Source organism: Leuresthes tenuis, unplaced genomic scaffold (genome assembly GCF_036924035.1).
Source record: "Leuresthes tenuis unplaced genomic scaffold, fLeuTen1.0.hap1 SCAF_1, whole genome shotgun sequence".
Taxonomy (NCBI): Eukaryota; Metazoa; Chordata; class Actinopteri; order Atheriniformes; family Atherinopsidae; genus Leuresthes; species Leuresthes tenuis.
This window is the reverse complement of record NW_027325355.1, coordinates 19,153,358-19,168,698: the sequence shown is the minus strand read 5'-3', so window position 1 is coordinate 19,168,698 and position 15,341 is coordinate 19,153,358. Positions and strand designations below refer to the sequence as shown.

The 15,341-nt window shown below is 42.2% G+C and overlaps 1 protein-coding gene and 1 long non-coding RNA gene across 2 annotated transcripts; one reads left to right on the top strand and one right to left on the bottom strand.

Moving 5' to 3' along the window:
* The first annotated feature begins 2,025 nt into the window (after nt 1-2,025).
* On the top strand, nt 2,026-3,819 carry LOC140313539 (thymosin beta-12). Its single transcript, XM_072391631.1, has 3 exons — nt 2,026-2,127; nt 3,367-3,479; nt 3,578-3,819. The coding sequence occupies exons 2-3, from the start codon at nt 3,380-3,382 to the stop codon at nt 3,604-3,606; spliced, it is 129 nt and encodes a 42-aa protein (XP_072247732.1). The 5' UTR covers nt 2,026-2,127; nt 3,367-3,379; the 3' UTR covers nt 3,607-3,819.
* On the bottom strand, nt 3,679-4,472 carry LOC140313681 (uncharacterized). Its single transcript, XR_011917082.1, has 2 exons — nt 3,904-4,472; nt 3,679-3,819 (listed from the first exon to the last, which is right to left on the bottom strand). It is a non-coding gene; the product is annotated as an uncharacterized lncRNA (long non-coding RNA).
* Nucleotides 4,473-15,341: the final 10,869 nt, after the last annotated feature.

Sequence of the window (15,341 nt, the reverse complement as noted above, 5' to 3'; positions counted from 1 at the left end):
TTCACCGGATGCACTGATGCATTTTTCTGCTGTGTCATATCTCCCAGTGAGCTGCTCTCCCAAGTTTGTATGATTTATTACTTACAATTGCTTAAAAAAATGTATTAAAACTAATACGAGGTGTAGTGGGTGTTTCGCCCACGCTCTTAAAAAGGTCATGAAAAGTGATTAAGCCCAACGCTTTGGTCAAGTGTGACGATTCCAGCCTTAATTTGTCTTAATGTGATGTCATTGTCGCAGCTGGAATGATTCACTTCTGTTCAAATGAGGCAGGTGTCACAGTTTGGCTGAAAGCGGCTTAAACGTTGATGGAAAAGAAATGTGATTTTTTTTTTCTTGTATTTTATTTTTTTTTCCCTTTTTGTTTTTTAATGTAACAGAAGAGAAGCGTTCCTTTAATTATAAAGCTTTGGAAATTGCATACAGATGCATCGTGGTCGTCTCTGCTTTATCCACCAATTTTCATGTAATTTTGTCTCGCTCTTTTCTTATCTTCTCTGGTGCTTTGCTTTGCTCTTATTCTTCCTTTACGTTCTGTCAAACCATTGTCCTGTTGCTTTTTCCATGTTTCCATTGTTTTCCTCTTTGGGTTGACTCCTTTGCAGCTTTATAAGCCCTTTTATTTCCTTTCACTGCATAATGCCCTGGTATTAACTGCAGGCCTCCTCATATTAGTTGTATTACTCAGTGGAAGGTTGCAGAACCTTTGAGGACACCTGGTTTGCTCTCTGAATAACTCCTGTAAACTGGTCAGTGGTGAACTTGAATCTGAACAAATGATTGATCTAAATGATTTGTGCCTTCAAACCACTGCACAGGAGCACGTGTCTGCTCTGGCTCATGGGAGAATTGGGGTAAAAACAAAACAAATTCAGCCAGTTGGTAAGTTGACCCCACCCTCTGTATCTAATCGACCATTAATTTTTGCTGTCACGTGAGCATTTTTTTTCTGGGAATCCTTCATTTCTCCCGGTGGTTTAAAAAAAAAAAGCATTGGGGGGGAGTGATAAGCACCAGTTTCTTTTAAAGAGAAAAACTGCTAATCACAGTGAAACTGACACATGAGATGAAATGGCTGCCAGTTTATCCAGGTCTTAAGAATATTTATGTTGCATTCTGGTCATTTGTCAGTCATTGAAGTCATACCAAATATTTGTCTTAATTAGTAAGCTCTGGTAGTTTTTCTTCTTTAAGTACCAGCCGTGGGTAAGTCCTGAGTCCTGCGTTCTTAGGCTGTCACGGTTGTTTTTTTTTATATATATATATTATAAACCATCAAACCAAACATGCACGTTCTGATTATACCTCTTTAACTAGAGCTTGTTCGTGTTTTTCATATTCAAACCGACTTTAATTCCAAACAAACCTCCCTGGTTGGCCACAGGAAAAATGGAGGTGGGTTAGTGATACTGCAAGTGGTTTCCCTTTAATTCTGAGCAGAAACATCCAGAAAAGATCAATCTAAAGAGAGTGTTTTTCCCTGTTTGTGGCTGCGCAATAGTTCAGCTTCCCCATTCACACAAGCAGTCTTCAAACGCGCACCAAGGAGGGCTGACAGGCTTTGTCCATGCAGAGAAAAGTCCAGCAGCAGCGTGGGGATGCATGTTAAACTGCCACCAGATGGAGCTGAGCGTGCATAAATGGGCGGCCACGCGGACTCTACGCTAACGGGGAAGAGCGTTTTCTGTGCAGCTGTTGTCAAAGAAGAATCTTTTGTTATGTTTCTCTTGGATAGAGTTCAGTTATAGTGATGGTGCTTAGCGAGAAAGCATCTGTGTGAGGGGTCAACTAAAATATAAGGGGGTTGTGGTATAAGATTAGGAAAGTCGGGACAATATCAACTTTTTTGTTGTTGTTTCTTTCATAAACGCACAATAAATCCCCATAATTTATTTGCCTTTGGGGCATGAGAACGTGAAGCTGCGTTAAAGGGTTTCAGATTGTTTTTGGCCTTAAAATGCGGATGGAGGTTTCTGCCCCACCAGCAGGGGGGACTTGGAGGATGTGAGCTGGTGATGTCAGATGTCATTAGCATATTTCTGACTATATGTAACGCTTGCGCAAAGACTCGCCACTACTGCTGCAACGTTCCGACCAGAGACCATCAACTTAACAGCCAACACTTCGGTAAGCGCTTTTCCTCAAACCGTTCCAGCACTTTTGTGCCTCACAAGCTGCATCTTTAACAGAGTTACATTGTGGGATAGATTGTTGGAATGTGTTGAAGAAGCAGAGGAAGGATGTGGCTAACGTGAAGTGGGACAAAAAACGGAGGACGATGTATTGCTTTTTAAGCAAATGCAGCTTTTTTTTTACGTGTGCGCGCTTGAAAGAAAGATAAACAGAAAAAAAATCCATCGGGGTGTGAAGTAACAACAAGACAGACGCGTGTGGTCTTTGTCTCACGCGCTCACACTCACGCCAGTTTCCTTTGTTGCTGTGCTTGTGTGTGCGTGTATGTGCGCGCGAGTCCTGCACGCGCTTAGCTCCGTTATCAAAACGCTGCTTTAACGAGTCTGCGACGCTTTCTGTTTATGAGCACGTTTTGTGGGTGTGTTGGAGCGTGATTTATTTATTTATTTCTTTTGAGGAAGTCAGGGTTAACTGTTTATTTAGTGTGATGAATGAGGGGAATGCAAATCTGGGCGGTGGTTCCTTCAGTCTGCGCCCTAAAGGGGGTTGAAGCAAATGACAAATGAATTTGCGGATGTTGCACGGCTTCCAGCTGGACGCTTTAGACTCAACATTTCACCATGAGGGAAAAAAACGATTTTTATCCCTGTGGTGATCTTTTAAAGACTTGTGCGCAGGAGCGGGCGTTCCTCGTCTCTCTACACATTTTTTTCTCCACGGTGCCCATCAGGGGGACTCTCATTGTTATGTAAATGTCGGCCGTGGACTGGCTTCAGTGTCATTGTCTGTCTGTAGCGGCTTGTCCCCCATGTGCAACATCCCGGGCTGTGCGCCGGCCAGCGGGGATGGATGGCGGTCTGACGGGCTTGGCTGAGCCACAGGCGAACAAAAGGAGGCGAACGCACATGAGAAGGCGAATTAGTCTGCGGTTGCGCATGTAGTTAACTTGAACAAATGATTTTTGGTGGCTGAGATTTAGGCAACGCCCTTCCACTGATCAAACATAAGGGTAGACCACATGCTCATGTGGCTTTTGCTCTTTTAAAAAAAAAAACTGCGTCATCAACATAACGGCTTATTGAACGTATGTACTTGTACAATAGATAAAAAAAAAAACATTTAAGCACTTTCTTGAAGATGCTTATCACCTTTAGTGCCTCCATCAGCAAAGCCATTTTTTTCTGTTTAAACCTGCTTCCTGTTAGGTGACCGTCTTATCTTCTCTTCTTACAGACCACCTGCAACAATGAGTGACAAGCCTGATATTTCAGAGGTGACCAGCTTCGACAAGTCCAAGCTGAAGAAGACTGAGACGCAGGAGAAGAATCCCCTGCCTACAAAAGAGAGTGAGTTGTGGCCACATTACATCACTGCGCTCGCACTCTTTCTGTGCCATTCTTGCGTGGACATTTGAGTCTAAATTTCGGGTTCTTTTCCTCTGCAGCCATCGAACAGGAGAAGGCATCATCGTGAAGCCCCTCCCTCCCGTCATGCACTGTACACCCCCACCTCCTCCTCCTCCTGCATTGCCTTGTTTTCAGTCACTTCTTTATAGCTGTATAACTTTGTAACCGAAATTATGAAACGATGACCATAACCAAGCTCCACAGCCCATGGATGGATGATTCCTTCGTTGGGGCAGTCGGCCCTGTCCCCTCTGCAAATGCCACTCTCGTTCTCGTCTTTCTTTCGGGAGATGAGGGGGTGGGGGGGATAGACGGTAGACGGTTCTGATGTGCCCGTCTTTTCTTCACCACCTCGACTGCCAACACCGACGTGCAGCCTGAGGGATGGGGCGTGGCCTGCGTCCCAGGAAGCTCATCGTCTCACCAAAACCACCATCGTTACCACTCAACTTAATGTGTGGCTGCTTTTGCGCCAAAGCTGAGGCGTCAAGCTTTTTTTCGTCTTCTAATTTTCGGAAATGCACAACTTTGTTTGTACGCTGGCCAAAATGTAAATGCCCAAAAATTGATACTGTTTGTCACAATGTTTTTTTTTTTTTTTCGTTTTTTTTTTTTTTTTGTATGCTCATAAGGAGTAAATATAGTGGATTCCATCCTGATCTGGGAGATGGCGAAATGGACCTAATTTACGGTTAAAAATTGTACTTTGGCCCTATTTGTCGGAGTGATTCGGGGTAGCTTTTGTGTTGCAATCTCTCTGAATTGTCTCAAATTAGGAAAAAGGTATTCCAGTAATTGGTTCTGTGTGTTTGCTTTGAACCGTCGATCAAAATTCTCTGGAGTTTGTAAATTCCCAGCAGTCATGATGTTCTGCCACAAACCATTACCAGAAATGGAAAAACCGTGAAATGTTGTAATAAAAGAATTTGTTACTAAAAATAGTGTTCTGCAGAGTGCTTCCTCTAACAAAGCTGCACAAATTTACACTTAGACACTTATCCACTCAACACTGCTGTAAAGTCCTCACTCTTAAGCTACAGCTGGACTAACTTTGATTTGGTTCTAGTCCATTAGACTTGAGATGCTAAACGATACATTCAAATAACTTGAAGGGTGAGACAGTATATTGTTTAAGAGGCTTGAATATGGATAAGGTGATCCTGGTAGAGGAAATTAAGTGAACTGAATCAATATTAGTTTGCTAACACAACTGTCAACTTTACTTAAAACTGTGATTATGGTGGAAGACCATGAGACACTAATTGCTATCCAGGAAGTAGACATGACCAGCTGAGGAGCTATAATTTTTAAGTTAAGTATAATCTAAGCTAAAGGCTTTACAAGATAATTTGACCGCATTTAAGAAGAGGAAACACGTTGCTTGTACACCTACCTACTAACCCAGCTATGAGCAGTGGCTTATGAGACATTGTGCCCTGACCTGAGCCAGAGTACAGGGTGTAGCCTCAGCAGGAGATTTACTTAGCCCTTTGCCCTAAACTGCCTTTGTCCTAAATTAGCCACCGTCTGCAAAGCCTTAATGTCATTAGCGTGGCATTGACGTTTTCTGGAAGCATTAAGAGTGTGTAAAACTAATGAGAAAACATTTATGAGAGCTTTCATTCAAATGACTGAGCTTTAGAGAAAATCCCAGTCATTGTGATCGCTGTAATGATTCATGTCTAATGCTATAAGCTAGGAGTGTGATTACATGGGACATGAACTAACACTATCAAACATGTCAGACGTGTCTTTGTTGCAGTATTGAGAAGGAGGACAAGGACTAAAGTAATTGAAAGCAAAGAAGAGACCTGATCAAAGTACTGTTCTTGCCTCCCAGACTGAGGGTGCGATCGATCTCAGGCAACACAGCAGTCCAATCTTACATGTTCGTTAGAGTAAGTGGATTGGTGTTAAATCAGCTGCTCCTAATAAGGTATTACTCTGCAACGGGGAGGAGGGGTGGATGTGCAGGTTAGTGGGTTATTGCGCAGAGACTAGGCCAGGTCCACACTCTGAAATGGGATTATCACCTCCCCTTTTCCTGCCCCTCCTCGGCATGCTGCACCAGAGAGCCTCCAGAGAAAGTGGAGGATCTGAACATGGAGCAGCTGATAGGGTGGAGTCACTGTGGGGGGTTGGAGGGGGTCAGATGTGTCAGCACTGAGCTGATCCCCTCTTGGGTGTCCTGCCTGGTAACCCATGGCAACAGCTGTTGCTGAGTCACTGCCTTGGGTTTGGCGGTGGGATGCTCGTTGTCCTGGAGGAGAGATTTTCTCCCTGCCAAGCAGTCGGCATCGAACCAGTCCTGCTGGCGTGTTTGGAGATTATGAACGCAGCACACTCTGCCGTGTTGTCTATTTTTAAATATTTTTGGCCATCTGGTCCCTGCTGCATTGTGTCTCCTCTGAAGGCACTTTGTTACTGGCATGATTATCAGAGGGGCTGATTGATTAACGCTTACTGAGTGGACTTGTCTGCTCTTAATGGAAATAGGTGCATAGATTTGATTTGTTTGGAGCCACAAATGTGTTTCGAGGAGGAAGAACTGTTTTAGCCAGCTGGCACACGCTTTAGTTCAAACCAAAATATTCCAAATTATTGGATGGATCCCCATAAAATCTGCAACTGATTTCAGTAATTCTGAGAGGATAAAGTGTAACAGCTCTGGTTATCCTGTTATCCACTCCTGCTGGACCAGAGGGTCATCATTTTCATTTATTGCATTGTTAGAAAGCTCTACTAGATGGCATACTAAGACGATTCCCTGAGTTTTCCTCCTGTGATTTGGGGCCTGCATATATTCTGCAGGTTGGTTTTCCCCTGAGTCAATTATCTATCCCTCACGAGCAGAGACAAACTGCACTTACTGTGGATTTCCATGGCAACTACCCGCCCAGGAGCTACGTTTGCTGTCTCTGTTGAAGGGGGATGTGCCTGCCACCGACCACACGTTAACACCTGACCATTTTCATTAACTATATCCACCATTACGTCTGCAGGGATACAAAAAGAGCCAGGAAGCTAAACAGGAAATACATGTTTTTGGGCAGCATGTTTGTGTCATTAATATGGTTTCCTGTTTAAAGCGTATCTCTTTAGCCTGTCTGAGGTCTTTCTGTCATCTGTCTTTATCTCAGCTGTCAACAGGCCTATTGTATGATAAACACACTCACACAAAAAGAGAATAGAGGTTAACTGCAACTGGCTAATCTGCAACATTTGTTCTTCTTTTTCCCTCTGGCTATATCAGAGGTCATCAAACACAACTGTTCCCCTCTGGTGCTTTTTTTAATCAACATATGGTCGTGTTGAACATATGAGGTCGTCTCATAGGATGTGACTTCAGAGTAATTCGATCCGGCTCACAAAGCACCCAGGGACTTCCACATCATCATATGGATGAAACTAGATATGGCTGGAATCTTTGCAATAAGTCAGTAATAACATGAGAGCTTTGTTGTTGCATATCATACAATTTTCATGTGAGTAAAAGTAAAGCATAGCATATTGTATTTATGTATATTAACTGACAACAGACTGATTTTTCGAACTGGTCATTGTGTAAAAAATTTTCCATGCTGGAAAATCTCTTTTCAATTTAAAGATTTATGTGTCCCATGGTCCTCACCAGATCTTAAAATAAGGTAACTACAACTTCACATGACATATTACACGGTGTCATTATTTATTCAACAAAAACTAAGCTAAAATGCAGAAGTCCACCCTTACTGCTTCTAAAGGAATCAAGAGGTTAAGTGGAAGCCAGGTGCTGCTAATCAAATACACTTAAGTGATTGTCAGCTGCTGTGAGCACCGCTATAGAAACAGAAGTTTCGGCAGTTTGCTGGTCTGGAGCATTCAGGTGTGTGTTAATACGCTACCAACAGGAGAATGATGCCAGCATCTGTCTGACTGCTAAAGCTTTGGCTGAACCGAATGGCTTAAAGAGAAAAGACTCAAGGTTATGCAATGGTCCAGTCAGGGTAATGACCTCAATCTTACTTGAAGTGGTGTGGTAGGACCCTAAGAAAACTATGCATAAACGAACGCTGCAAACCCTCGATGATCTGAGGCAACAATCTAAAGAGTGAGTCAAAATTCCTTCACTATGATGTGAGAGATTGATAGCAATACTGAGAAAATAAATGCATCTGAAAGTGATTATAAGTTGCTGAAACATGGGGCTTACTTATTTACTTAAAATTACTTTGTATTGTGACTTAGTTTTTGTTAAATGACAATATAATTCCTAATGTGCTGTTAATTCATCTGAGGCTGTATTTACCTAAACTTAAGACTTGCTGTGGATCTTTTTTTTGTTGTTTTTGTCACGTCCTGAAATGTAAAACCTCAGAACTGGAAGAGGAGTGTGCTTTCTGTTTTCTCATGATTGCACATTTTATCAGAACACAGTGACCCCGAAAGTCCACCGACGGTGATCCTGTAGTCTCAAACTGTCATGTTTCATGGAACAACACAGGCCTCAAAACGTTTCACCAGTCATGTCCTCTTTTGTGCAATGTGTTTACAGATAAGTGCCGTTCTGCGTCCGGTGTCAGCAGGAACCAGCTCTTTATAGCACTTCTCTGAACAAAGACACAAAGTGCTCGGACATAAAAAAAAAGTGAGCAAAACACACACAAGAGCCAAATCTCTGCTGTAAGAAAGAGAATCGGGGAAACTGCTAGAAACTCCCCCGTCCACCTTTAAGTCAGTGCTAGCTCTCAAATTGCATGAAAGATAATTACATCAGATCCTGTGGAGGGTGAAAAGCAGTTAAACAGTTGGATGACCGTTAATTACACCATCAAACAGATGAACTAAAGCCTAGCTAAAATGTTAAGCACCAGTGAGCCAGAGTGCGGGTGTAGCCCCACATCAGACAGCAGCAGGCTGAGCTGCCTGACTCTAGTTGTGGTTGATTATCCCAGACATGCTCTATTAGTGTGGCCCCAGGTGGGGCCACGATCAATGCTGCCTGAATAATGTTGATGCTCCCCATTGCTTGTAAATGCATTAGCCAAAGCATGGCACAGAATCAATGCAGCTGCACAGACAGCAGAGCTCCTCACACTGACTCATTGTGATTTGATGAGAAGCTCCTGAAAATGTCAATCCAGGAGACTGAGTGTGAGGCAAAGAGTGAGTTTGACTCCTGCAGCTTTCATAGCTGATATCAAGATCACATGAGCCAGTGTGTCACCTTGGTACACCCGTGAGGTGTAAACACAGTGACTGGTCTCCTGAGGGCTCTCGCAGAGCGACAGCCCTGACATTTCCTCCTCCAACGCCTCCTCTACCACAGGCACAGATTTGGGCCACTCTCTGCAGCTTGTCTTCCCCCTGAAGATGATGTTGCTGCAGCAGACACTCAACACTTTTGGTTTCTGTTTTGCAAGACAGAACAGAGGAAACGTCTGCTAAGGCCTTGTTCAAATGCACACGTTCGGTGCCTTGAACCCTTGAACAGCAACAGATTTTTCATGCAAATGCAAGAAAAGCAGATTCGCAGATATATTTCTAGCTTTGCTGTTGCTGACTTCCCCCTTTTTTTTTTTTTTTTTTTTTTTTTTTTTTTTTTTTTGCATCTACCTAATAAAAGACTGAGAGGAAAGCTGCTTTGGGACTAAAAATAAATTAGTACTCAGATCAAGAACCTAGTACACAAGAAAACCACTGGGAGCAGCCTTCATAGTCCCAAACTAACAAAGGATTTAAGAAGATACAGAGTGATGTAACATAAGTCAAAAATATTTCTGTGTTGTGAAATTTAAACCAGACAAAGAGTGTGGCATCCTGAGAGCAGCTGGGGGCCGCGTTCCTCGCTGGAAGAATGTTGATCATGAACGTTAATTACCCGGGTAATCCCTGCAGAGATCTGCTTAATTACAACCCCTTGTTAATAACGAGCTTTGTCATGCCATGCCCTTATTTAGGTTTTCCTAATAAGACAGGGCGACATGCGGCAGTGGAGGAGCAGAAGGCAGAGGAAACTACCTTTCAAACGGAGATCCACATTCTTGTGTAAGAAAGCACCCACACAGCTTGAGATGCTCCCTGCTGGCTTATGTTTCGTAATGGTGTCTGATCTCTGTTGAGTGGTGGGGAAAGTAAGATGATTTCCTCACATGTTTAGCCATGTTTCATATTGATATAAACAGTATACGGTCAGGGTGATTTAAGCGTTTTAAGCTGGAATTCTTGTAACATTACATGCTGATATGCTGCTCTTACTGAGGGTCCTGAGATTTACTTCTGTTTTTTGACAAAAAGTCAGAATTCAGTCTTTTGACAATCTGCCTTCAACAATAACCACAAAAAAGCAAAGTGTGAGGCAGCCATTTTTTTTTTTTAATTTTATTTCATAATGTCAGAATCACAGATCAGATCCAATGTTCTTGGCTCCACGATTACATGTCTGTGGTCAAAACACAAAAGTTTGGAACCGATCACCATCATTTATTGTCGACGACTACTACTACTTTTTTAACTTAACTTGTTAACTTGTATATCACATAATTGAGGAGTGACTGAGGTGACTACATCATGCTGAATCCCCTTGGTCAGAGGTGGTTTGGATTTCTGGTATAGCTAACCCTAACCTGGTGCTTTTGCTGATGAACTTCAGCTTATTTCTCTCTCTGTGAATATCTGAACATATATAACCATTTGTCCAGTTGAAATCAAACTGGGATGGTGTGTTGCATTGGACCTCAAAGTCTGGTGCTAAGTTTAGGGATGTGATGAGGGGTGGTCTTATTTTGGGGTCTCTTCCTGTTCTGTGGGTTAGGATAAGGACAGAGCCTGACAGGAATGTTATTCTTAGTGTTTCCATGAATGCACAAGGCTTCCACGGGATGCCCCAGGAAGACCCCGTACCCATCTATTTCTTGTGACCTTGCTGACTTGTCTGATTGTGCTCTTTCTGTAGATGCAATAGATGTCTGCTGGGTGTTTGAACTGGATCTGTTTGAAATTGATTGACTGTATGAAAAAATTCAGCCTGCAGCAGATGTGGATCAAACTGATTTATTGATATAATCTTTGCTACCACGTTCCTGAAGTCTCAGCTCTGCTTGTACAGGTGAAATGCCTAAGGACGCCTTTTCAGCTCAGTGTTTGTGTAGAAAAATCTGATTGATGATTCAGATTTGGAAAGGAGCCGACAGCTTGTCTCACTGTCCCGACTCGGGCTGTGGGCGCCAACAGTAAAATTGCACATCTCTGGCTGTAATTAAGATAACTTGCGGGGCTTTTTTCCTCATGCTGCTGCTTACACATTAAACCAGAAAGGAATGGTGTTTATCAGTAGAGTTGCGAATATATGCCAGTTTACGTCTGTGTTATCAGGGTGGAGTCATACTGATAATGTGATGCCTGTGTGTGTCTCTTTTAGTTTCCAAACAGTATTTATCTGTTCTTCTCTATACATGGCCCAGGAAGTGTTTAGTTACACACACGAGTAACATAAAATATGCTTTTTGCAGTCTATCATCTCATTGTCTTTATGTTGTGGCCCTGAGGTAAATGGCATGTTCATACTGTACTATTTAAGACCGCATTGAAGACCACCTAAATCATCCGTATCTCATTGTTCTCTTCATTAAGCCTCCTCATGGTGTTGCATTATACGGAGAGTGTGACATGATAATTGCTCAAACAGTGTTGTTCAAACATATTATTGCACAACTCCTCCCTGGGGAATGAAATGCACAGGATATTATCACTATATGCTTTCATGAGTAGTGCGCAATGGTGCAAGAAATACAGACATTTGTGTCTAAATGTGTTTTAACTGAAGGCTCTCAGGAGTTTAAGGCAAGATCACACCCACGGCCCGCTTAGCCTCATGTCTGTATTTGTTTGACATGGCGTTTGGTTTTTATTTCCTGTTGGTGAGGTCAGTTTAGAGGCGATAACGCCTGCTGGCATGGCAATGAGTCACTCCGGGCCAAGGCCAGCTTAAAACTGTGTCAACAACAGCAAAGCAGTCTACTTACAGCGCAAGGTAAGACAACAAGGAGCCTGGAGTCCTACCAAAGACTGTGTGTTCACACCAATGAAAACATTACTTCTTGTGCTGTCAACATTATCTTAATATTAAATTCAGTGAGAAAATAAAAACTTATACTCAACTGAGCAGTCTTTATCCAAATCTAGATGTCACTTATCCATATCAGTCTATATCCAAGGTTGTTTCTAAACTATTAAAGGCACACATACCAGCTTCGATTCTTCTTCGTTTTCTAAAATAATCACATTTGTCTTGGTGTTGTCACATTTGTCTTAATTTTTTTCTGATATGTCACTGCATTTTCATGTCTTGTTTTGACTTTTTTTCATTATATTTGTCTCATTGGACTTTACACCAGAGTAACATCTGCTAGCAACTTCATTAATCAGCTGTTTGAGGGGAAAAAAAACTGCATGAACAAAGCTTTGTGTTTCATGTAAGATCCACGGATTAGATTTTGTCTTTTTGCTTTTGGATTGTCGTGCTCTGCAATTGCTAGCTTGATTTATATTATGTTGGAGTGGTTTTCCTTTGTCCATTCCAGTTAGTTTTGCTTTCTGTCTGGCCTGTTTCTCACCTGATTTCAGAAGACTCATTGGAAATCCCCTGCATTATTTGCCATCACCTTCCCAAGTTTCCCTTGTTCATTACCAAATTCTCATAATTTCTGACTGTTTACCCTAGCTTAGGTTCTTGTTCTGTCACTTATTCATTTGGATTTCGACTTGCTTTTTGTTTTGTATTTCAATGTCTTGCTGTTTGACACTTTCACTACCATCTGCTCTTTCTTACCACAGCCTCATGATAGCCTGGATTATATTGCACTAACCTATGCTAACTAGCTAAAATATATATGGAAATGACAGAGATATGAATAATCTCATCTAATGACAGACAGATGAGCAAATAAGTCTAATTTCCCAAATATCAAACTGTTTCCTTAAACACAAGGAACTGACAGAAGTTGTGCTTCTCTTCAGGCAGGAATATCTACTTATAAAAACTCTGTCCGCAGTCACTGAAATGTGGCTTTGCTGTATTCAAAGGCAGCAGAGGAATTAAACAGAAAGTTATATACTGCATGCAGCAGCACAACACCTGTATTCAGACCCCAGACCCAAACACACCCACACTTATGACTGCCAGGAGATTTTACAGCAAGAACTGGCAGATGTTTCCCGCGTTAGCGGAAAGTTTTGCCTCATCCTGAGATTTATTGAAGCTTTTACATCACAACAACTTACAGCAGGGTGCTGTTGGTGAGTGCATGGAAATACAATGGTCTTGTGGCTCATTTTCTCTGTCTTGTCAGCATTATATGATGAAAAACGTGGCATGTTGTAAGAAGAGCAACAATGTGGTCAAATCAGGACAGCAGACAAGAGGAGAGACAAAGATAAACAAACAAAAAAAATAAGGCCAAGATGAAACTCGAGGTTTGTTCTCAAGCATCCTGGACAGTCAAGGACGGCGAGGAATACTCACACAACGCAAACTCTGAAATTACCAGTCTCTCTGGTATTCAAGGAATTCTGCACCACATGTTGTTTTGTCTAAATTAGGTCAGCGCTCTCATTCAGAGCTCTGCTTTGGCGAAACACAAAATTATATTATTAGGTGTTGCTGAATATAACCCACAGTCACCTCCTCCCTGCATGAATAGTAGTATACTGTTTATATGGATTTTTGAAACTTTTACAAAGTAGCCTCTCTGTGAGGAATTTGCAGGTTTGATCAGTGAGGGATATTACAAATACAACCAACCAAATACAGTGATTCATAATAGATGCATGAACTGAATTGGAGCTGATTTCTAATACCTGGCACATAGTAATCCATGATCCCTATTGCAGCCAAGCTCTGCTCTGCTTTTTTGGCCTCCTGAATGCCTCAGCAAGACTTTCTATACAGTACAGTGTGTGTTTCTTTCTTTTTTTAAAAAATTAAAAGGCCTTTTGTTTCCACAGTCAGTTCAAAAAGAGAAATCTGGCTGCTCTTTACTTCCACTCATTAATTACAGCACTAGCTGTTTTTGGAAGCAAAGTTTCAGAATTGCTTTTTGGGACACTTGAAATGACAAAAAAGCAACTTCCACTTCTATTTTTACAGTCACAAAAAACTGTCAGCAGAATGGCTCAAAGAGCTGATGAAGAGCATGTTTCCACCTTCCTGACAGTAATTTGAAGGTTTGGTAAAACATATTTTAATGATACAATCATAGCTTTTACACCCCTAGACAGTCTAGTATTACATATTACTCTGTCCCCGTCGATATAGAGTGGTCTATATGCTGTCTCCATAGCAATAGACCAGCAAGTTCTCCACAGAAATGTGGCTGAGATGACGCGCAGCTCATCTTGAGCTTGATGCTAAACACCCAGAGAGCTTTCTTACTAGGGCCTGTGGTGAAAATGAATGTCAGAAGGGCAACTAATGTGGTAAAGATTTCAGTTTGCTTTGTGTGCATAGCATGCAGCTTGCCATCTGTAGGAAGATGTCAGACATACTCCAGCAGTAAAGGTGCACGTTTTAGGTCTGTTTACTGATTTATTATTGTAAGATTAAGCCCCAAAGACCTAATCAATGTTGTTTACTGTCACATAAAGCACATACAGTCTCAGACTGTCTGGGTGTTGACCCAGTTTGTGCACATCCTATCAACCAATAAAGATAACGAGACCTGATTTACTTTAAGCCCGCGATATAAAATCAATTGCAAAAGTACAGTCATTGTTGAAGCTTTTGATCTTGGGAGATTAAAACTTGTGCTGTGCTGTGCTACAGCATCATTCCTTCCTGGTTTAATGTGTAAGCAGCAGCATGGGGCAAAAAGCCCCGCAAGTTATCTTAATTACAGCCAGAGATGTGCAGCACAAACGCATTAGAGTCATAGTTTAGTCTTAGTGTTTGAAACAAAAATTCTAATTTAAAGAACTTGTGCAGTGCAGTAAAATCTTCGGTTTGTAGTTATATAAGAGTTTGCAGGTTCTCTGCTGATGAGAGTGCACAAGGAAATGAAGGAGCTGATTGCTCTTCCTGTGTTTGGGTGCAAGCTGCACTCCCCTTCTGCCAAGTTTCATTCTTTTGAGTATCAAAGGTGAAACCACTTTGTTCTGAGGTATGGATTAATGAATAATGGATTTTTATGGGCAGAATGTTTATTGCGGCGGACACTTCCTATGAAAATAAGCTGGGGAAACAATGTGAAGAAGTTACACGTGACTATAAAAGAAACGGTAAGTAATAAGATAAATTAAGAGGATCCATGGGGCCTGCACACAGAACACTGCTTTACTAGTACTTCCTGCGAGCTGCACTTCCCCAAATGCTCTCTAAAGATTTGAGCCGTTATTGGGTGAAAAGAATCCCAGATGCCAGAGTGTCCCTCCAGAGAAACAGCCGGTCCCTGTGTCTTTTTGTCCGTTGAGGCCCCCTTTCTACATAAAAGCTTTGGTCAGACGTGTGCCTACATTCCCTCACTACTGCCCCCCCTGCCACAAATCTACCATCGCAAGTTCCACTGGACTACTGCCCAGATGAGCACGACTCACTCTCTTTGTCTGCAGATCTGGCACATGAGTGGTTCTGGCAGCTAAGACCATGGGCCAAGCTCCAAGCAGCACCTTCCCCCTCATTGTTCCCCATGCCCTGTGTTGCCCCCGAAAAAACTCCCTGCGCTCAAGTGTAGGCAAGCCGCCAAAACGGGCACAACAACAATCATGGCGTCAGTGCTGCGTTGTAACTGCTTCATTTGGCACAGCCTATGTTGTTGTTTAGATTGTCCC